The following is a 21,232-nucleotide window of genomic DNA, read 5'->3' as shown; positions in this document are numbered from 1 at the left end:
GTGGTCAGGTGCTCACACTCGCCTCCCATCTCTTGCTCACCCCAGCTATGTCAATGCAGGCTGCAGTTTTGGGGGGGACTAAGCCATCCCAAGCTCTCCTCAACTCCAACAGTGTCTCTGGCTCCCGAGCCAAAGGTGGCATCCTTTATTGAGCCAGAGCAGCTGCCATGAACCTTCCTCCTGCAGCCTCTCCTGGATCAGGGGCTGGCTCCTCTTGTGCATCCCACACACGTGGCAGCAACCCAGGGGCAGTCCCTGTCCTTGTGCTGGGTGGTGGCAGCACTGTCCCCGTCAGGGACACCGTGGGGACAACCAGGGCCGAGGGCCGTGACTCACTGCCCCAGCCAGCCCTACTGCTTCACCCTGCCCCACGGCAAGCCACGGCTGGGCTGTTTGAAGCGCAAATGAGGGATGCTGAGACCTGCCCACGTTCGTGACACCCATGGAGGCCATCTCCAGCCATTGCCAGGCTGCAGGGGCTTCTCGGATGGCTGCTTTGGGGGTGAGCCCCTCACGGCCATCCCTTTCCGGCACCAAGCCTTCAGTCCCCTCCCAGTGTCACGGCTCCCGTGGCCCCACCGAGGCAGGAGCAGCCCGGCCCCACCCGGGCTCTATCCCACGGCCTCCCAGGGCCCCGCTTTCCGCGCACAAAATGGAGCCCAAGCGGCTTCTCCCTCCCCGCGATTCCTGCAGGCGGGAGTTCTGCAAAAACCTCAGCTTCCCCCCCCCCCCCCCCCGCCTTCAAAACCCCTTTTCCCCTGAAGAAGCGGCTGCGGGGAAGCGCCCGGCAGCGTTGCTGGAGCCCCCCCTCCGCCCGGGTACGGTGCAAGCCCCGCGTCAGGCCCGGTGCCCCCCGGAAAGCTCCGCGCAGCGGGCGGCGGGGCGGGGCGCGGCCGGGGGCCGGCGGCGGGGCGAGGCGGGGCCGGGGCGGGGCGGCCGCGGGACCCCTCCCGCTGCTCCGAGCGGCCGCGGGGCGCGCTTGGAGCGGCCCCGGCCCCGGCCCCGGCCCCGGCCCCGGCCCCGGCCGCCATGGACCTGCACATCCTGGAGCACCGGGTGCGGGTGCTGAGCCTGGCGCGCCGCGGGCTCTGGCTCTACACCCACCCGCTGCTCAAGCTGCTCTTCCTGCCCCAGCGCTGCAGGTACCGGCCTCCCCCCTTCCTCACCCTCCTCTTCATCCTCCCCGTCCTCCCGTGCTCGCGGCGGTGCCGTGCGGGGGGGAGGGAGGGCGCGCCCCGCTCCCCCTTCCCCGGAGCCACGCGCGGGTCGGGCAGCGGCAGTTTGTGCCCCATAGGTGCAAGTTCTTCAGCCTGACGGAGACCCCTGAGGACTACACCATCATGCTGGACGAGGAGGGCTTCAAAGGTACCTGGCACTGCAGCAATGAGTTGTGGCCGTTCTCAGCCCAGCCCGGCACAGCACAGCGATTCTCGGAGCTCACCACGGGCAGCGAGCCGCGGCTTGTGTCAGGGATGCCCTGGCTTGCCCCACTGAGACTCTCTCAGCTTGCCTGCCTTGGCACTACCAACTGCCTCGGAGACGCAGCCGTGCCTCCACATGCTTGGATGAGGCTGGGGTATGGGTGGGGAAAGGCTCCTGTGAGGAGCCCTGCGCCTGCCAAGCCCGAGCATGGGGCACAAACCTCCCGGGACACAAGGGAAGGGCTGTGGGCAGCACCCAAGGCTCCTGCCTGCACAGGGTGCTGCTGGCAGAGCTGCCAATGTCCTTCCATGGCTGCTCCACTGCTGTCCCCCTGCCTGGTGAGGGCTGGGACTGGCCACCACCGTGGTGGAACAGGGCCAATTCCCCACCCATGTGGCTGAGCCCGGCCTTGGGGGACCAGGGGTGCTTCTGGGGGTACTGGGGATGCTGCCCGGCACCAGCATCCCGGCGTCGGGGCGTCCTGGAGTCTTCGAACCCTTCTGGGGTGGTCCCCTCCCTGGGAGGTGTCACAGCACGATGTCCCCATCCCGAGAGCCTGTGTGTGCCATTCTGCAGCCTCACCACCGGACCTGCCCTGACAGGCCGTGCTGGTAGGACAGATCCTGTCCCAAGCCTCCCGCACCCAGACCTCCCCGGCTGGGCCTTATCTCCCTGCATGTGCCCCAAGGAACAAGGGTCAGCGGTCCGGCAGCACGGGGCGATCTCTGGCTGGATCCAGCCCAGCTCCCCCCAGCCCTTTTGCTGGGAGCCAGGCTCTCTCCTGAAGAGCTGGGGCCGTTCCCCCCATGTATTGTATTTTATTTTTTTTTCGGTGCCTGCGGACAAACGCTCCTCGATCCCGTGGGGCAGGCGGGAAGCGGCGAACAATGGTGCAGCGAGTCGGCCGCCCCGCTGCTCGGCGCCGGGCTGGGGGGCTGCCAGCGCCCTGTGGGGGCACAGGGGGGGCACCCCCCCAGCCTTGTTTTAATTTCTGGGCTGGGGGCTGGATTAAGCCCTGGGGCCAGCCGAGGCATCGGGACAGTGGTGTTTGGGGACCCTCGTGCAGTCGCAGCCTCCCCCGTGGCCCCCGGTTCCTGCTGGTGTTGAAAAGCGATTAAGCGGGGACGCGGCAGTGCGGTCCCTGGCCCTGGCCCTGGGAACGAGCAGGGGCTGTTCTGGTGCTTCCTGCGCAGGAACAGGAGGCTGCCAACACCCGCCAAGGCCCTGGGCTTCGGACCTCCGGATCCGGCCTCGCCCCATGGCTCACGCCTCCCTCACTGCTGCGATGAGTCCTGCGGCCTCAGCTCAGTGCCACGGGCCTCCCTGCCTCGCCTGGGCAGGGGCACGATGAGGTTTGGGGGTGTCAGGCTCCCCCCTGACCCTGCACCTCCCGGGGAATTGGGGTGCCGGGATCGGGACGTGTCCTGGCCTGGGGCAGCTGCGGGAGGAGCACGGGTGCCGGAGGAAGAGCACGGCCCCGATCCGGCCCTTCCTGGGGAGCGGGTGTGGGGCAGGAAGGAACCGGCCGGCACGCTCGCTCCCTGCCAACAAAAGCAGCGTTTTTGGGGAGGCAACCCTGGCCCCCGGCCAGCGTGGGCTCGGCCCCAGGGACACGGCTCATTGGAGCCGGGTGGCCACGCGGCTGGGGTGGCACGGGGCGGTGGCATGGCGGGGTGGACGTTCTGCGTCTCCTCCGGTGCCCCTGACCCGTCCCTGCTGAGCATCCTGGCACGGCTCAAGCTCCCTGCTGGGCTGGCGGCTCCTGGGGGCTGGAGGATCCAGGGGGAGATGTGGGCAGCCCCAGGGGCCTGGCTTTGGGGTGCTGCACCCCTTTGTGCACAGCCCAGCTGGTGCAGGAGGAACGCGTCCCGGGCTTGGAGCGTTTGTCCCTGCAAGTCCCCAAAAATATAGCAATTCCAGCTCTGTGAGTGCGGCTGATCCTGCCCTCACTGCGTGGCATCCCGAGGACCCTGCAGGCTTCCCGGTGACAGTGTCAGGGCATCGCTTGTTTTGCAGTTGCGCCGTGACTCAGTTTCCCCATGGTCCAGCACCCGGTGCCACGGGACCCCACGGTGCCATTCCAGCAGGGACCCACGCTGCAGGTGGCTGCGTCGCGCCCCGTTGAGCGGAGACAGCCCCTGCGGTGCCCTGGGCGAGATGTCATTGCTGTCCCCAGGCTGAGTGTGGCCCCATGGCAGCCCCCGCCAAGTCCCCTCCTGTGTCCCTGAGCCTGTCCCGCTGGGTGCCTGCCCCCTCCTGTGCCCACGCTCCCTCCCTGGTGGCTGCCAGCCTGCACGAGGATGGGCTGGGGACAGGGGACCCGCTGTCCCCACTCACTGCTCCTGGTGCAGGTCGTGCCACAGCGACAGCACCACCAGCAGGGTCGGGAACACCAATGCGGCCCCGCTGCTGCGACAGCCCTGCCCCAGCGCCGTGCCTCAGTTTCCCCTTTCCCTCGCAGAGCTGCCGCCCTCCGAGTTCATGCAGGTGGCGGACTCGACGTGGCTGGTGCTCAGCGTCGTCTCCAACGGCCGGGCGCCCTCCGGCTGCCAGGCCACCGGCGTCACCAAGATTGCCCGGTCGGTCATCGCGCCGCTGGCCGAGCACCACGTCTCGGTGCTGATGCTCTCCACCTACCAGACCGACTTCGTCCTGGTGAGCCCGGGGTGGGAACAGGGATGGTGCCGCGTGGCCCTGGCAGCTCCGTGGTTGCTGGCGGGGACCCGGCTGTCCCCAGCTGGCTGCGGGGGTTGCTCCGGTGTCGGTGACGCTGCGACACTGCCAGGTGCGGGAGAGGGACCTGCCTGTGGTCATCCACACGCTGGCTGGGGAGTTTGACATCTACAAGGAAGAGAATGGCGAGTCCATCCCCGTCACCTGCGACGATGCCAGCAACGGCTTCCTTAAGCCCAAGGCGGGTGAGTGGCACGGGGACTTCTCCAAGGGTGACCTCGTCCCCGGGGTCACCTGGTGCCCGCAGGGATGCTCCAGCTGCCGGAGGTCCCCCCGCGTGTTGGGGACCCCCGGGGCCACCACCCAGCGGGACGTGGGGCTGCGGTGGCCACGGGGTGGCACTGCGGTGCTGTCCCCGAGTGTGGCGGTGACGGGTGGCTGTGCCCCGCAGCCACCAGCCCCACGCTGCACCCCGTGCAGAGCCCCCAGAACCGCTTCTGCATCCTGACCGTGGCACCCGACACGCTGCCCGCCATCGCCACCATGCTCATCGACGTCCTCTTCTACTCCCACAGGTGGGTGACAAGGGTGGGGACATCGGTGGTGGTCCCTCAGCTGGGTGTCACCCCCCTACACCTCGCTCCCTGCGGCTTTTCAAGCTCTGGGTGCATTTTGCAAAGTGTTTTTTGCTCCCTCGAGCATGCCACCCGTGGGTGCTGCATGTCCTGCTGCCACTCCTGGGAACTGGAGCCCCCAAGTCCCAGTGCCACTGTGCTGGGGGACAAGCCACATATTTTGGCAAAGCAAAGGGGGGGTGGTTCAGAGGTGGCTGAGATGTGCCAGAGCCGTGCACGGGAACATTTTGGGAACAGCCTTTCCTTGTGGGACCATCCCCTCCAGAGTCACCACGGTGCTCTGCAGATTCCCCCAAACCCACTCTTTTTGTGTCCCGCTGACGGTGGGACACAAACCCGTGCCCGGCTCATCCCGCTCTTCCCTCAGCCCCCAGAAGGAGCCCAGTGCTGGTGGCCAGGACCTTGACTCCATCACCTTCTTCGCCTTCTCGCTCATCGAGGGCTACATCTCCATCGTGATGGATGCGGAGACCCAGAAGCGGTAGGTGCTGGTGCTGGCCCCCAGTGCCCACACTTTTGGGGGCGGCTGGGTGGGTTGGGGGTGTTCCTGCACTCAGGGCCCCCCCTTTTGCAGGTTCCCCAGTGACCTGCTGCTGACCAGCTCCAGCGGGGAGCTGTGGCGGATGGTGAGGATCGGCGGGCAGCCCCTGGGCTTCGGTGAGTGTGGGCGCCGTGCGCGTCCCCTGCCCTGTGGGGGTGCAGGGATTTGGGCCCCCTCCCCTGCAGCTCAGCACCCATCCCGTCCCCACCCAGCATGGGAGCCCCCCCTGCTGCCACACCCGTGTCCCCTCCTAGTGCTTTCCTTTGGTGTCCCCTGCCACCTGGTGGCTCCCCATCGCGGTGACACCAGGGTCACCGCGGGACACCTTGCCTCCCCCAGATGAGTGCGGCATCGTGGCGCAGATCGCCGAGCCGCTGGCTGCCGTCGACATTTCGGCGTACTACATCAGCACCTTCAACTTCGACCATGCCTTGGTGAGCCCTCCCCGGCACGGGGCATGTGGCACCGCGGGCAGGAGGGTCCCGGTGTCCCCAGCGGGGCTAACGGGACATTTGTCCCCGCAGGTCCCTGAGGAGGGCATCATCGAGGTCATCCAGCTGCTGCAGAAGCGCCAGGAGAGCGGCAGATAGCGGCCAGCTGTCCCCGTGCCGGCTGTCCCCATGCCGTCCAGTGGCCCATGGGGACCCGCGCGGTGTCCCCACAGGCTCCTCCTGCCCAGGGCTGTCCGCAGCCCTGTCGCTGTTTTTCATTTCTAAGCCTTCCCCCCCTGGTGCTGGGCAGAGCCTGGGGGGCGCAGCGTCGCTCCCTGCACGCCGGGGACGCGGGGGGGACGCGGTGGCACTGCTGTGACAGTATTACGTCCACGCCGCTGTGAATCCCCGCGGGAGAGGCCGAAGGGCAGCGCCGTGCCCTCCTCTGCCTCAGGTCCCTTCCTGGCTTTCTTAGGGTGGGGGGAGTGGCAGATTTGGGGAATTTGAGTGGTGGTGAGGAGAGGAGGTGTGGGGGGGATGCGTGCCCCAGAGCGGTGATGTGCCACAGCCCTGCTGGAGGTGACAGCGTGGGGCTGGCAGGACGTGGGACCCTGGGTGTCTGTGCGGGGTGGTGGCTGTGATGCTCTGCACCTTTTCTGGGGGGTTCTGGACCCGTCCCGCTCAGGGGATCTCCCCAAACCTTCCAGTGCTGAGAGCAAGGGCTGCGGGAGGTGGCCAGGGCAGCATTTCAGCCCTGTGTCTCCTTCGGGGTGGCCCCGACCCCTGCCAGGCCATCGTGTATTGGGGGGTCGGGACAGTGACACCCCAGCTCCTTCCAAGCTGTATTTTTACACACTTTTAAATGTCAATAAAAGTCCTATTTTTTGTTGGTTTGGGGTGGTTTTGTTAGTTTGTTTGTTTTTCAAAGTACACCATGGCCACAGCTGGGGCTGGCCCAGAACCTGTCCCCACTGCTGGTGGCACTCCTCCTGTCCCCACCATAGGGTGACCTGTGCCCGGGGCTGGCCTGCAGCTTGGCGTTGTAGGCAGGGAAAAAGGGTCTGGGACATGGGGTCAGGGCTGGGGCGTTTCTGCAGCCTCGTTAGTGGCCATGGCTGTAACGAGGTGGCTCTCGCCTGGGGGCTGTGTGGCCTCGGGGTGCCCCCCGCATGCCCTGAGGCTGCGCCTGGTCAACGCGTGGGGCTCGGCGGGAGCGCGAGCACGGCGGAAACGTCCTGGGGGCTTCTTCCAGCGGGGAGCCTGAGCAAGCGAAAAGGCACAGGGGAGCAAAACCATGTCTGCGCCCGTCCCCTCAAAGCCTTCCAGGCTCGGGGACAGGATGGGACGGGACGGGGCAGGTGGGCGGTGGCCTCAGCCTGCTCTCACGCCACCCGCCTTGGTGGGACCCCGGGCCCACATTGAAGGGGACGGGGACGGGGACGAGGTCGGGGCAGTCCCGTGACGTGTTTTGGGCAGGAAGTCGCACCAGACAGTCGCCACCAGCCCTGGCATCGCCGCCGTGAATAGCAGCGGGGTTCCTCGCGGGCACTGGTGTGCACGGGAGCAGACCCGGGCTCCCCGCACATCCCCCCTGCGTCCCCATGTGCGTTGGCAAGCCCTCGGCTTCCTGCAGATCCTCGGGTGCTTTCTTTCCTGTCTCGCTCTCTTTTCCAGAGTCATGAGACATCAGTGACGTGCGCCCCAGAGATGAAGAAATTACTGTCAGCCAGTGTGGTCACACGCGCTATTTTCGGCCCCGTTGGGTATTGCACATCCCTGCACAATGTCCCCAAGGGCTGCCAGCCGTCGGTGCTGGTGACCGCGCCGTCCCTCTGCCGTGGTCTGCGGGGACCCTGTGCGAAGCCCTGGGTTTGGAAAGGGGCAGGGCGGAGGTACCGGGGTGTCCCAAGCGGGACCGCTTCGCCTGGTGGGTCCTGTGCTGGCAGCGTGCACCCTGCTGGACCATGGGTCCTGGATGGATGGATAGATGGATGGACGGATGGACAGATAGATAGATGGATGGATGGATGGACGGATGGACAGATGGACAGATAGATGGATGGATGGATGGATGGATGGACGGACGGACAGATGGATAGACGGACGGATGGAGAGGTAGATGGATGGATGGGGGGATGTATCTGTAGTTGGATGGACAAGTGGATGGATGGATGGATGGATGGATGGATGGACGGACGGACGGACAGATGGATGGGTAGATCAATGGACAGCGATGTATGTGGATGGATGAATGTGTGCAGGGAAGGACAGATAGGTGGATGGGTGGACAGATGGAGGGATGTAAAAGTGGACGGGTGGGTGGACAGGAGGATGTACATGTGGAAGGACAGATGAATGCATGGATAGGTGGACAGGTGGAGGGATGTGCAGGTGGGTAGATGAATCTGGAGGAATGAACAGGTTGATGGACAGATAGCTGTGTGGACAACTGGACCGATGGGTGGACAGGCCGATGGGTGACTGGCCATCTGACTAGATGGATGGATGGACAAACTGGCTCAGTCCTGCAGGCGTTTCTCCTGGAGAGAGGGGCATTCTGGCTCCTCTGTCCCTCCAGAGCTGCCCTACGCACAGCCCCCAGCTCGCGTGAGCACGGCCCAGCCTGGCCAGCAGCACCCACGGGTGTCCCCAGGCAGGGGGACACCCTGAGGAGGAGGAAGAGAAGGAGGAGGAGGAGGAAGAGTCAGCAGCACCACCCTGTGTCCTGCAGCAGGGAGTTCTGCAGGTTGGGGGCAGCTGGGGTGGGGGGGAATTTGGGGAAAAGAAAACATTTCGTCTTCTGGAAGTGAGTCACTGCTGCGCTCTTCCGCTCGCAAGGAGATGTTATTTCTGGTGTGGCCTCCCCTTGCCCAAGCCACCCCATCTGAAACAGCAAATTCTGCCTCGGGCAGCTTCCTGTGCTTACAGAGCAGGGCACTGCGGCCCTGCACGGCTTCGTGGTGCCCCAAAGCTCCCGTTCTGGGGCTGAAACCCATGAGAAGGGGAACAATTCACCCTGATTTTGGGTTGCAAAGTGTGCATTCTGCATGGTTTGGGTCGGTATGGCAGAGGGTGGCACAAAGCTGATGGAGCACTGAGTTGGGGGGGGGGGGGGGTCATGTCCTTGTCTGTTGTTTTCCCAAAGTTTGGAGCCCCATAAGAAGAAGATCTCCAGGTCTGGTGCATGGCACCATGTGGCACCACCCCAGCTGGGCGGATTCACTGGGAATTTACAAGTCTTCACAAAAGCTGATGGATTACAATGAAAATAAAACCTAATAAAAATACATTAATTTTTATGGGGTCGCTGCTGGCATCCTCCCACGCCCTACTGCAAGGCGAGAGCAGCTCAGGGTGCTGGGGGCTTGGCACCGGGCGCTTCCAGCAGTGCTGGGGCTGTACCCGTGCCGGGCTTCCTCCTGCTGACCTCGGCCTTTGGGCAGTGCCCGCAGCCCCGGCGCTGCCGCTGACCCCGCCGATTGCATTTCCTTCCCCGCCGGAGGCTCAGCGCCGGCTGCTGCAGGCGGTTTAGCAAGGGAAACGGATCTGTCCCGCCTGCCTCACCCTTGTCTCATTCCCCCGCCAGCACTGGTTCCTTACACAGGGGCACCCATGGGTGCTGGTGTCCCCTTGTCACCATCATTAGCATCCCTGCACACCCTGGCTTTGGGTGCTGGGGGTGTCCTGGGGTCCTCCCCGCTCCCCATCGCCCACCCTGGGCCAAGGCACGGGAGACTCACGCCCTGGGGAGAGCAGATAGACAGACAGACACACAGACAGCATCTCCTGGAGCATCCCCATCCATCCCAGGGCGTATTTTCAGCTATGGCCCCACCACAGACCATGCCCTGGGCATGGCACAGTTTGGTGACACCCCAGCGCCGGCCTGCGGTCAGAGCCGTTCACACCTCCACCAGAGGTGCGAGCCGGGGGTGGCGAGGTGCCAGCCTCCAGCAGCACCCATGGGTGCGGGGCTGTGGTGCCACCCGTCCCCCCTCCTGCTGCAGCATCGTGGGGCTCAGATGTGGGGCGAGCATCGCCTGCCCCGGCCCCAGAGCTGACACTGATGCTGCCAACGGCCTCTGTCGTCCGCATTTCGGTTTCGGAGGCTGTTTTTCAGTTTAACGAACGCCAGCTGAGCGCAGAGAGACGACAGTGACTCAATGTGGCGCTTTCCTAAGAAGCCCCATGCTGTGCCCCGGGCATCCGGCTCGCCCTGTGCAGGGGCTGGACCCGCGAGGACTCCCTCGAGGAACTTAATCGAAGAACAAAACCATCGTCCGACCGGCCTCATTTCCTCCCCCCCTCCCCGGCCCGGCTCACCCCGCTCATTGGCCCCCAAGTCATCACTTCACTTCTCCATTTCTTTACGTTGGGCCCGGGTGCCTCCTTCGGAGGTGGTGGCTAATCGGGGCACGTTAAAAGGCGAGCTTCCCCCTCGCCGACCAGTAAGGAAGTCGCTCGCGCGCCCTGCAGCACCGCTCCCCAGCACCCGGACATGCGGCGCCACGCGCGGCCCCTGGGCGTGCTGGCAGGTAGGCTGCGTCCCGCAACTGCCCTCTCGCTCGCACACCGCCCCGGGAGGGCCCTGATGCTTCCCCCGCCCGTGGGCACGCCGATGGGGGCCACTCCCCCAGCCCCTGGAACCCACCCGGGGCTCCGCGGGCACCTTTGCGGAAGAAGGGGTGCCGGGAGGGGGCAGGCGGGGGGATGTGGTTTGGGGTTGATGCGGGGAGCAGGGGCAGGTGGCAGAGGGACAGGGTCACCCCGGTTGGCTGGCGTGTCCCCTGAGCCCCCAAACCCCCGCTGGGGAGGGCTGGGCACTGGGTGCTGCTCCGGTGCTGAACTCACGTGGCCGCGGTGACAGCGGGGCCGGAGCAGCACCCACTGGGACTGAGGGGACAGGCCCAGGGGTGCCACCACTGTCCCCAGTCTGCAGTGGCCCCGCATTGGCCTGCACTGACAGGGAGCTGCTTGGGCAACTGCCGGGGCCAGAAGGAGCTGTCTGCACTCCTTAATGCCTCGAGGACACTTTCTTCCTCCTCTTCCTCCTCTTCCTCCTCCTCTTCCTCCTCTTCCTCCTCCTAATACTCTTCCTAACACTCCTTTTCCTCCTCCTCTTTCTCTTTGTCCTCTTCATCCTTGTCCTCCTCATCCTTGTCCTCCTCCTCCTCATCGTCCTCCTCCTCATGCCGAAGGCCCTGGCAGCTCCCAGCAGCTGGCTCCCGGCACGGTGGCTGCCCTGTCCCTGTGGCAGGACCGGGCACCTTGTCACCATACCCGAGACGTGCAGTCCTCTGCTCCAGGCCTGGTGCCAGGGTGATGGGCACACGGGACAGATGTTCCTGTCATGGATGCTCCCACCTCTCCCTGCTCCCCATCCCCACCCCGCATGTCGCCTTGTCCCATTGCTCCTCAGCGAGAGGCGCCCCATCTCCACCATCTCCCTCCTCTTCCTCCCCAGCCGTGGCCAAGGGACTCTTCCTCCTCTGGGCCGTGCCAGCGCGGAGCACGCAGCCCCCGACCCTGCAGCAGATCCACGCACTGGTGCGGCACATGGCCGAGGACGCGCGGGAGCTCTTCCTCTTCTACGTGAGTGCCACCTCGCCAGGGCTGGCGACGGCAGGAAAAGGGGGCGAAAGCCCCCCTTAGTGTGTCGGCGGGGGGGGTGGGCTCGCCACCGCCACCGAGCCCCCGCCGACTCCCTTGCCTTTCCCATGGGCAGGAGCAGGACCAGCGCCTGGCCTTCAGCTGGCTGTGCCGCACCAACGCCTCGCTGGAGTGGCTGCGGGGGACGGTGGTGATGGGGACCAGGGGGCTGCGGGCACTGCACGGGGCCATGGCCCACATGGACCGGGCGCTGCAGGGAATCACCCAGCACCAGCGCGACCTCAACCCCCCCGGGGCCCCCATCCTGCGCCGCCTCGACAGCACCCGCCTGAAGGTGCGGGGCCTCCTCAGCAACCTGGAGGGCGTCCTCCATGCCCATGGCATCGTCCCCACCGTCCCCACCCTGCCCCGGCTGCCGGCGGCCACCAGAGTCTTCCAGCAGAAGGTGGAGGGGTGCCGGATCCTCTGGAGCTACGCACGCTTCACGGAGCAGCTCAGTGCCCAGCTGGAGGAGCGAGGGCTGCGGGCGCGCCGGGAGGAGCAGAGGCAGCAGCGGCGAGGCCGGCGGCGAGGCCGGCGGCCAGCAAGGTCCTAGGGAGCCCCTGCCACCCCCGCTGCTGTCACCCGAGCTGTCCCCAGCACCCTGGGGCTTGTGGTTGGATGCGGAGAGCCTGGTGCGTGGCTGGCACTGGCACAGACGTCCCCCAGGTGCCACCGCATGTGGAGGCCGGCACCGGCCAGCGGGGTCACTCTGGGTTGGTGACGTCCCCCGTTGCCAGCCCTGCCTGATTTTCCAGTGATTCAATGGGTCTGGTGACATGTCCTGACTAAGGGGCCGCTCGCACGGCACCCGCACGCCCGGCGCAGGCAGGGTGCAGCCCCAGACAGACAGTGGCCACTTGTGCCACCGGCATGTCACCTGTGCGTCACCCCCTGCCTGCCTCTCGAGGGGTTCGCTGAACCTGGAGAGCATCTGGGGGAGGCTTTTCTTGTGCCTGGTGTGCCCATCAGCCTGGCGTCCCCGTGAGCTTGGTGTCCCCACGAGCCTGGAGGCCCCATGAGCCTGGTGTCCCCGTGCACTCAGTGTCCCTGCAAGCTTGGTGTCCTTACACCCTCAGTGTCCTTGCAAGCGCAGTGTCCCTGTGCTCATCCCTGCACGCCTGGTGTCCGTGTGCCTATCCCTGTGCCTCATGTCCCTGCATTGTGTCCCCACGCCCTCAGCATCCCTGTGCCCACCCCTGTGCCCTCGGTGTCCCCAGAGTCCCCAAGCCCCTCGGCAAGCCCTGCCTGTGCTGGGCATGGGCTGGGGCTGTGGCCCCGCACTGTGCGGGTGGGCACCGGCCCCCCAGTAACTTATAGTGACAGTGGTGCAGCTCCCCTATTTATTAAAGCCATCGGTTTAATTTAATACGTCCCTGATCTGGGGAGAAATATTTAAGGATACATTTTTTAATATATAAATATATATATCTATTTTTGTTATTTTTTTGTACTGTGTTAAACTGTAAATGTAACAATGTTTTATTTATGAATCTAAATATTATTTTGTACTGGGAGAAGGGCACCAGGCCACCCTGGCCAGGTGGTGCCCCCTTATTTTTATATCACAGCAGACGGAAATAAAGCATTGACCTCGGCCTGTGGGCCGCTGCCTCTGACCTGGCATCTGTGTGTCTGGGTGTCCAGGTGTCCGGGTGTCCATGTGTCTGGGTGCGTGTGCCTCTCCCAGTCCTGAGAAAAGCCCGCGGGGTTTGCTGTGCACAGGAACCGACTCATTCTGCGAGTGCTTCTGGGGCTTTTCGGGGCTGCGGGGTCTGGTGCTGCCAGGAATTCTCCTGAGCGCGGTGACGTGCTGGGGACACAGCGAAAACTGAACGAATTCAGAAACTGATTAGCAATAACCTGAAAGGAAAGTGGGGCCACAGGAGGCCGGGGGGACAAAGTGGCCTCTAAGGCAAGGCTGGAGGGAAACTGCACAGCATGGAGGACGATGTGGGATGTGGCGTGGCGTGGTGTGTGGCACGGGATGGGATGAGAGCACAGTGTGGTGTGTGTGGCATGTGGCATGGGGTGGCAGCACGACATGGCACATGGCACAGCATGGGATGTGGTGTGGGATGGGATGAGAGCAAGGTGTGGCATAGCATGGGATGCAGCGTGGCACCATGACACACGGCACAGCATGAGATGACAACACAGTGTGGGACATGGCATGGGATGGGATGGGATGACAGCGTGGGGTGGCACATGGCATGGGATGACAGCACGGGGTGGCACATGGCATGGGATAGGTTGGGATGGGATGACAGCGTGGTGTGGCACGGCATGTGATGGCAGCAGGACGTGGCAGCATGGGAAGTGGCACGGCACGGTGTGGCACATGCTGTGGCATGAGATGGGATGACAGCATGGTGGGACATGTGGCACGGCACGGTGTGGCACTCGGGACGTGCTGTGGCGTGGCACAAGGCACAGTGTGGGATGCGGCACAGCACGGCATGGCAGACGGCGTGGGACAGCATAGCACCAGCATGGTAGGGAATGAGGCACGTGGCGGTGTGGCACGTGGCACATGATGGCAGGTGGCACGGTGCGGTGTGGCACAGCACGGCACGCAGCAGTGCCTGGAGGGCGCGCGGCACGGCGTGGTGTGCCGCAGCACTGCCTGGCCCTGGCACCGCACCTGGCGTCGCCGTGCCGAGCGGCCCCGTCCCTGCCACGTGGCTGGGGACGTGGCGGGGGCCCGCTGCTACCAAGCACTGGCCCCGCTGAGTCAAAAATCCTAAGACCCGGTCATGTGGCACCGCGGAGTCACTCGTTCCTTGCCGTGTGCCCGTGCCCGTGCCTGGCCGTGCCGGCGGCACTGACTCAGTTGCAGGCTGCACCGCCACCGGGACGGCCACCGCCGCCGTCTGGGGACCCTCTGGGGGGGACAATGTCACCATGAAGAGTCCTGGGCCGGCCCATGGTGCCACCTCCCGCCATCTGCCATCCACCCGCCGAGCCGCCCGAGAAGGAGGCAGCTTGGATGGGCTTCGAGGGCGCAGGTGGGTGACCCCCCCCCCCCCCCCCCCCCGGGACCTGGGGACGCCGGCGGGGATGGGGGCGATGCTCATGGCAGCGTCAGCCCCGCAGTGCTCAGGGGGAGCAGGATCTGGCACCCAGCCCTCTGCCCAAACCCAGGGCTGCAGGACTCGGGAAATGATGGAAAACCTCCTTGCGAAGGAGCTCTTGGGGACGCCCCTGCAGGTGGGGGCGAGGTGTGGGGTGGCGGCATGACACCGACCCCGTGTCCCCAGTATCCTCATCACCCCGACCTCTCACAGGTTGGGGCTCCTGCAAAACGCGGTGGTGGCCCCATGGGCAGCGCTCCGAAGAGTCAGCCCATGGCGGGGACCAGTCCCGGTCACTGTCCCCAAGGGCGCTTCTCATTGTCCCCAAATCCATGGGGACCATCAGCCTGGCTGGGATGGTGGCAAGCAGCAGGGTGCCCACCCATGGGGGTGACACCGGTGGGGTGGCCCTCGTGGGGTGACACCCGTGGGGGGTGGCATTGGTGGGGCACAGGGATCCGAGCACAGAAAGGTCCCTCCATGAGTCAAAGGGGAATTCGTCCTCTGCCGTTATTCAGCCCGGGCTTCCCCGGCACAGGGGTGCTGCCTTACTCACAACTTACTCAGCCCCCCCGGCACCCAGCACCCAGCACCAGCCGGACCCCCCCCCCCCCCCCTCCCCAGGGGGCTGCATCTGCTGCTGGCATCCCCGTCTGTCCCCCACTGGGGACAGCGTGGGACGAGGACGTCGGGGCTGCTGGGACCCCGATGGCTCGGGTGGGATGGGGATGGGGATGGAGGGGTGGTAACGGATGGGGATGGGGCAGGAGCGGGTTGGGAAGCGCTGCCTGTGTCCCCGTGCCCCCGTGCCCCCGTGTCCCCGTGTCCCGTGGCGGTGACAGCCGCGGACAGCAGAGAGCACTGTTCAGCAGGGCAGCGCCTGCCGCAGCCTCGCCTGCCAAACCCAGCCCCAAGAAGCCCCAATTTGGGGCCCTGGCCCTACACGTGGGATCATTCAGCCCCGTGCCCCACCTCTCCGCCCCCCCCCCCTCCAGCACCCAGCCACATTTTAGGGCCGATTCCCCCGACCCCCCCCCCCCCTTCCCCATCACCCCCCCAAAAATCCCAGCCGTCGCGTGGGAGCGGGGCCACCATCCCCGGCCGAGATGCCGATAGGATTGTGTCACTGCCCGCCGCCGAGCACGTTCCCATTCCCTCTTTTGGGCTTTTTCCGAGTGCATCATCCCCGGGGTGGGTGGGCGTCCGCCGGGACCCCCTGCCCGGGTCACCTCCCCTCGCTCGGGGCGCAGAGGGGGCGTCGGGGCGGCCGCAGCCCCACTGCCGCAGAAGCCGCTGGAAAAGCCGAATTTCCTGGACGCCGTCAGAAATCTGCCCCGGCTGTGCCTGCAGATGGGGTGGGGGCAGGTTTTCCTGTAGGGGAACCTATGGGGGAGCCTATATAACAAATATATTGCATGGGATTAAACATAACAGCTCAGCCCAGCTCCCCGCTCCCATCTTCTGCAGCTCAGGTGCTGGGAAAGTCCCATTTTTCTTCGTGGGTCATTTCCCTGATTTCCTCCTTCTTTTTTAATTATTTTGGCCAGAGAACCTGGGGGTGATTCAGGAGCTGGGGGGCATGGGGATGACCGAGCTCGTCTCCCCCCGCACCCACGTGCAGCCGGGAGCCGGGAGCTCCCCGCAGGTGAATCAGCCCCAGCCGCACAGCACCGCATCCCCAGGGGCCAGATCCTGCAGAGAAATTCAGGGAAAGGGCAGGAAACGGCAGAGCTGGGGCTTGCGACAGCCCCACCCCCAGATTTCCCTACTGCTGTTAACGAAGAAACGCCGGTTTCCCAGCTAATTAAGTGGTACAGATAATTAAGAATGAATTTATCCATGAGATGCTGCTCGCTGCACACCAGCATGAGCCTTGAGCGAGGCTGCAGGGCTGTGACGAGTCTCGTCCTCCCCATCCCTTGCACCTCCCTTTAACCCCATCCATTTTTGCAGCCCCTTTGCCCCCTCCCTCCCCCCCCGAGTCTTCCCCCAGCATCCCAGTAAGGCTAAACTGGGATTTCACTGGTGTAGCACCAGCACAAACGCCTGCCCTCGAGCCCTGGCTCGCCCTCCTTGCCTTACTGATGGGGAAACTGAGGCAGACAGTGGCTACGTGACGCCGAGGGTGACACCGGATCCAGCGGCCGGTGCTGCCCGAGCCCCTGAGTCACCGCGCTGCCCTGCCCGTCTCGGGGAGGGGGAACCCCGCGCCGAGCCCCCACGGCCGCTTGGGCTCGTGCAGCATGCCGGGGCCGGCGTGCTGGTGCCCCGATAAATCAGCAGCACCGAGTCACCTGCGGCCACTCGGAGCCGGAGCTTCGGGTGGACGGATGGCTCTCGTGGCAAAAATCCTGGGTGTATATATATATATATATATGTATATATATATTTGAAATCCTGTTTTGGGGGGTGGGGGAGGATATTTTGGGGAATTTATCTTCTTTTTATTATTTTTTGGGGATTGCTCTAAGACATGTTGCCTAGGGGTGCTCTTCTGCCTGGGGGCTGCACCGAGCATCGCTGGAGCCATGACCGTGATGCTGTGCACGCCACACGTGGCACCAACAGCAGCAGCATCCCCAGCACACAGCGATTTGGGGACAGGCAGACACGGCAGGATGGACTCCCAAGGGTGCTGGTGCTGAGGCTCTCCCCTGACCCGCTCAACACCCAGCACTACTGGGATGTCCCCATGTCCCCCGGCATGTCCCCCTGTGCCGCGGGGGGCAGCAGGGTGGCTGCAGGCTGTTGTGTCACCGTTCCTCGACTGTCACCCCAGCAGGTTTCACGCTGCCAGCGCAAACAGGGCACAAACTTGCTAAACCTGATTAAAAGTTTCAGCTTGGCGTGCCCCCAGAGAAAAAAAAAATATACACGGAGCGAGCGAGAAACATGAAAGCGCCTTTAACCTGCTTCGAGCCCAGACCGGGGAGCGAGCGGCCCCGTAGCATCCCGGGGAGAAGGAGCTGCGGGATGGGGTCCCCCCACGGGTGGACACGGACACGGGTGGCACAGGGACACGGGTGACACAGGGACACGAGTGTCACACCGACACGGGCGCTGGCACCCTCCCCAGCGGCGTGCGGGGCCGACGCAAGGGTTAACCCCGGGGGCCGGGCTGGCTGTTCCCGCCGGGTGGGTTTGTCTTTTATCCCAGTGGAAAAAGAATTCAAAAAAAACAAACAAAAAAAATTAAAACCTACTTTTTCCTTTTTTTTTTTTTTTTTTTCCTTTTTCTTTCCCCAACGCCCTTTGCGCCAGGGGTGCATGTGCTCCACTCGCAGCCGCTCCCCCAAAAACGGACGGACCACTGCTGGACCGGGGATGCTGATGGCACCGCATCCACCACCCGACCCGGGGGGGGGCACCGCTGCCTTCCACCTCCACCCCAAAAAAAAAAAAAAAAAAAGAAAAATCTTTTTTTTTTTTCTTTTTCTTTTCTTTTCTTCTTTTTTTCGGGGAGGGTTGTTTTTTTGCACGCTTTTCCTGGGGCTGAGCCCGGCTGCCCTGTGGGGAAGCACCGGCCCGGGGGGGTCCGGGGGTGAAAGTGCTTGTGGAAATATGAGTCACGGCGCGAGCGCGCAGCACCGCGCGTCGAGGCGAGTGCCGGTGGCCGCCCCCCGCCGCCGACCCCGCGACGCCCATGGGACCCACGCGCTCGGGTGCCGCACTCGGGTGCTTTGTTTTTTCCCCACCGAGCCGCCCGCCACTCCCCCCGTAAACCGCCCCCCCTCAGCCCGTGCGTGAAAAAAAACCGCAATCCCGGTGACATCAACTTTATCAGAAGTTTATTTCTAAGAATCATTCACGATTTCCAAAGCCCCTTTACTTCCTGATTTACAGTTTAAATAGAAGTAGTGATAGTCTTTCTCTGTTTCTCCCTCCTCGCCCCCCCCCTCCCCTTTCTTACAACACAGGCTCACTGGAGGACCGGTATATAAACCCAGAGAAGTCCCCCAGTATGAACATGAATTTCTGAAAACGTCCTCTGCCAACACCAATCTCTATTAAGTTGCTCCTGGGACACAGCTCACAATGAAGTTCATTCCAGCAGGTAAAAAAAAAAAAAAACAACAAAAAAAAAACCATCCTTGGCAAACCTCTCCCCTCCTCCTCTCCCCCTTCTCTCCCCTTCCCCACCCCTTTCTGATTTCGGTGATGTCCAAGCAAACAAACATGCGCCGCGCTGCGAAGCCCGCAGCCCTCCCGACGCGCCGCTTTCCCCGGGGTTAGCATCTCTGGGAATTGGCAGCGGGGAGCGAAATGCCTTTCTGGCGCTTTTCGGCCAACATCTGGCCACTTATATAACTCTAAATAATTCCAAAAAGCGCTGGGGTGTGGGGGGGGGAATCTTTTTTTTTTTTTTTTTCCTTTTTTTTTTTTCCCCTGCTTTTCCTCCTTCTGGGTCCGCTGCTTAATTGGGAGCGAGGGAGGGCTGGGGAAGCTGCCAAGCGCGGGAGGGCTCGGGAGCGTGCGGCTCCGCGCCGGCCAGGGCAGCGCCAGCCCCGGGGCCCCACACACGTGCACCCGGCCTCGCTCTGCCCGCCTGTGAAATGGGCACAAGGAGGAAAGTGGGCTGGGGGGCATGCCGGGGGGAACGGGGCCGTCGCCAGCCCTTTGGGGGCTCGGTCCCCTTCGTCCCCACGGTGCGTGGGACGGGAGCAGCGTCGGGCTGGGGATTGCGACACACCCAGGTAAGTCCTTTCCCATCTGGGCACGGGTGTAGCTGCAGGAGGGTAAATAAAGTGATTATTGTATTACCTGGGACCTGCGGCAACGTGGAGGCTCTTACAAGTGCGGACAGCTTCGGCGCTTGTCAGAGCCCGGGGACTTTGCTCGGCAGCAGCCCCGGGGCACCACGTGAGACCCGGTCCTCAGGGCGCGGGTCGGAGCCTGGCGGGGACCTCTGGGGTACCCTGTCCCTGGGAGCTTGGGACGGGTGACACCGAGCTCAGTGCCAGGGCTGGGGACACCCATCTCGGACGGCATCCAGCTTGGCTTGTCCTCCCGGCACAGGGGACACCCCCTTTGGGGGTGCCGAGGGGGCCGCAGCACCCCGCCGTCACCCCACTGGGGTGACCCAGAGGCTCAAGCGCTCGCTTGTTCCTCGTCCAGGGGTTTCCTGGCCGGCGGCTCCAGCAGCTGCGCGGCCACTCCCCGCCACGGCTGCGCCCACTTCGCAGACGGGGAAACTGAGGCAGCGCGGGGGCCGGGGGGGCTGGAGGCCGGCCCCGAGGCAGGTTTCCTTGCGGGAGCCCCTGCTGAGTCAGCCGGGGCCGGGGTGGGGCCTCGCTCCAGCAGCAGCCGAGGATAACGGGGAGGAAATCACTTTGCATATTTGATTAAACCCCACAGGTCGTCACCGGGGCCGGTTGCGAAATGTGGGAATGCCACGGGGCGCCCCGCGGGGACGGGAGGCGGGGGAGCCCCGGCCGGGGGGCAGGTGAGGGGCGTGGGGGCGGCGAAGCGGGGTGACCCTCGCCTCGTGGGGCTGGTGCCGGAGGGGGGGGGTCCCGCAGGGTCACTGACGTCGCCTCTGTCCCCGCACAGGCGTCGTGCCCTTCGTGGCCCTGCTCCTGCTGCAGCGGAGGCCGGTGGCTGGCCGGGCGCTGCTGGTGAACGGCCCCGGCTGCCCCGGGAACAGCCTGTGCCGCGCCAACGTCCACGAGCAGACCCGCAAGCAGGTCGCGCTGCTCAACGCCACCGCCCAGGACCTCTTCAGCCTCTACGTAAGTGACACCAGCGGGGACGGAGCGTGGGGGGGGGGGGACACGGTGGGGTGGCCGAGCTGCGGCATGAGCCGGTGGCCGGGGGGGACACCAGGGGCTGTGGGGAGGCGTGAGGGCGGCTGGGTCCCCGGGGTGACGCTCGCCTCTCCCCCCAGCTGAAGTGCCAGGGCGAGCCATTCAGCAGTGAGAGTGACAAGCTCTGCAGCCCCAGCGGCATCTTCTTCCCGGCCTTCCACGTCAACCGGACGAGCGAGAAGAAGGAGGTGATGGTGGCCATGTACAAGCTCTTCGCCTTCCTCAACGCCTCGCTGGGGAACATCACGCGTGACCAGGAGGAGCTCAACCCCACCGCCAAGGAGCTCCTCGACCGGCTCCACAACACCACCAAAACCACGCGGGGCCTCATCTCCAACCTCACCTGCCTCCTCTGCAAGAACTACAACGTCTTCCAGGTGGACGTGAGCTACGGGGAGAGCAGCAAGGGCAAGAGCACCTTCAAGAAGAAGCAGCAGGGCTGCCAGGTGCTCAGGAAGTACGTGCAGGTCATCGCCCAGGCGGCTCGCATCCTGCTACCTCATCTCAGCCCCGTGTGAGCCCCAGACCCAGCTCCTCTTGCCCCTGCGAAGCTAAGGACAGCAGAGGACACCTCCCCGCGCTGCCTTGTGCCCATTTCACAGCACAGCAGAGCAAGACCCCTAGAACTGCCTCCTCCTCACCTCTCACCTTCCTATTTATTACCTCCTGCCGATGCTGTGCTGGCCCCGGGTCCCCCCTGTGCTTTAATTTATTTGCCCCTTTGCGGCGGCGCTTCCAGCACGGAGCAGAGCCACGGACCCTCCCATCCGCCCGAGGGCTGCAGGAGGGTGCAGGCACTGCACAGGGCAGCGGGGCCGGACTCTGTCCCCTGCACCCCGGCGTCCCCTGCACCCCAGCATCCCCTCCGCAGCACCACGGGGAAACGGGGTGTTCAGCCCCTAGGCTTGCAGCGCCTAGCAAATTTTGTGAAAAACGGAGAAAAGGCAACTCAATTCTGCCGGGTGGCCTCCGGGCCCGACCGAAAGCCCCCACTTCCATGGAG

General features: G+C 64.5%; 3 protein-coding genes across 9 annotated transcripts; all 3 read left to right on the top strand.

Moving 5' to 3' along the window:
• Window positions 1-918: 918 nt before the first annotated feature.
• On the top strand, window positions 919-6,595 carry CASTOR1 (cytosolic arginine sensor for mTORC1 subunit 1). 2 transcript variants are annotated; one of them, XM_083804546.1, is made up of 9 exons: window positions 919-1,142; window positions 1,295-1,365; window positions 3,884-4,077; window positions 4,208-4,340; window positions 4,547-4,670; window positions 5,098-5,211; window positions 5,305-5,387; window positions 5,611-5,705; window positions 5,796-6,595. In XM_083804546.1, exons 1-9 carry the CDS (start codon window positions 1,030-1,032, stop codon window positions 5,859-5,861), a joined length of 993 nt encoding a protein of 330 aa, XP_083660672.1. In that variant the 5' UTR covers window positions 919-1,029; the 3' UTR covers window positions 5,862-6,595. The 2 variants fall into 2 exon arrangements, with proteins under 2 accessions (XP_083660672.1, XP_083660671.1); XM_083804545.1 differs by having other exon boundaries at window positions 5,611-5,994.
• Window positions 6,596-10,065: 3,470 nt separating this feature from the next.
• On the top strand, window positions 10,066-12,961 carry OSM (oncostatin M). Of its 2 annotated transcripts, XM_083804548.1 has the most exons (3): window positions 10,066-10,237; window positions 11,167-11,294; window positions 11,428-12,961. In XM_083804548.1, exons 1-3 carry the CDS (start codon window positions 10,201-10,203, stop codon window positions 11,905-11,907), a joined length of 645 nt encoding a protein of 214 aa, XP_083660674.1. In that variant the 5' UTR covers window positions 10,066-10,200; the 3' UTR covers window positions 11,908-12,961. The 2 variants fall into 2 exon arrangements, with proteins under 2 accessions (XP_083660674.1, XP_083660673.1); XM_083804547.1 differs by lacking the exon at window positions 10,066-10,237 and having other exon boundaries at window positions 10,884-11,294.
• A 325-nt stretch (window positions 12,962-13,286) lies between these two features.
• On the top strand, window positions 13,287-21,226 carry LIF (LIF interleukin 6 family cytokine). 5 transcript variants are annotated; one of them, XM_083803338.1, is made up of 4 exons: window positions 13,287-14,359; window positions 18,343-18,479; window positions 19,976-20,154; window positions 20,310-21,226. In XM_083803338.1, the coding sequence occupies exons 2-4, from the start codon at window positions 18,461-18,463 to the stop codon at window positions 20,745-20,747; spliced, it is 636 nt and encodes a 211-aa protein (XP_083659464.1). In that variant the 5' UTR covers window positions 13,287-14,359; window positions 18,343-18,460; the 3' UTR covers window positions 20,748-21,226. The 5 variants fall into 5 exon arrangements, with proteins under 5 accessions (XP_083659464.1, XP_083659465.1, XP_083659462.1 ...); XM_083803336.1 differs by lacking the exons at window positions 13,287-14,359; window positions 18,343-18,479 and adding exons at window positions 18,488-19,119; window positions 19,781-19,868; XM_083803339.1 differs by lacking the exon at window positions 13,287-14,359 and having other exon boundaries at window positions 17,865-18,479.
• Window positions 21,227-21,232: the final 6 nt, after the last annotated feature.

Source organism: Anser anser (assembly GCF_964211835.1).
Source record: "Anser anser genome assembly, chromosome: 18".
Classification (NCBI taxonomy): Eukaryota; Metazoa; Chordata; class Aves; order Anseriformes; family Anatidae; genus Anser; species Anser anser.
This window is presented reverse-complemented; position numbering and strand designations above follow the sequence as displayed.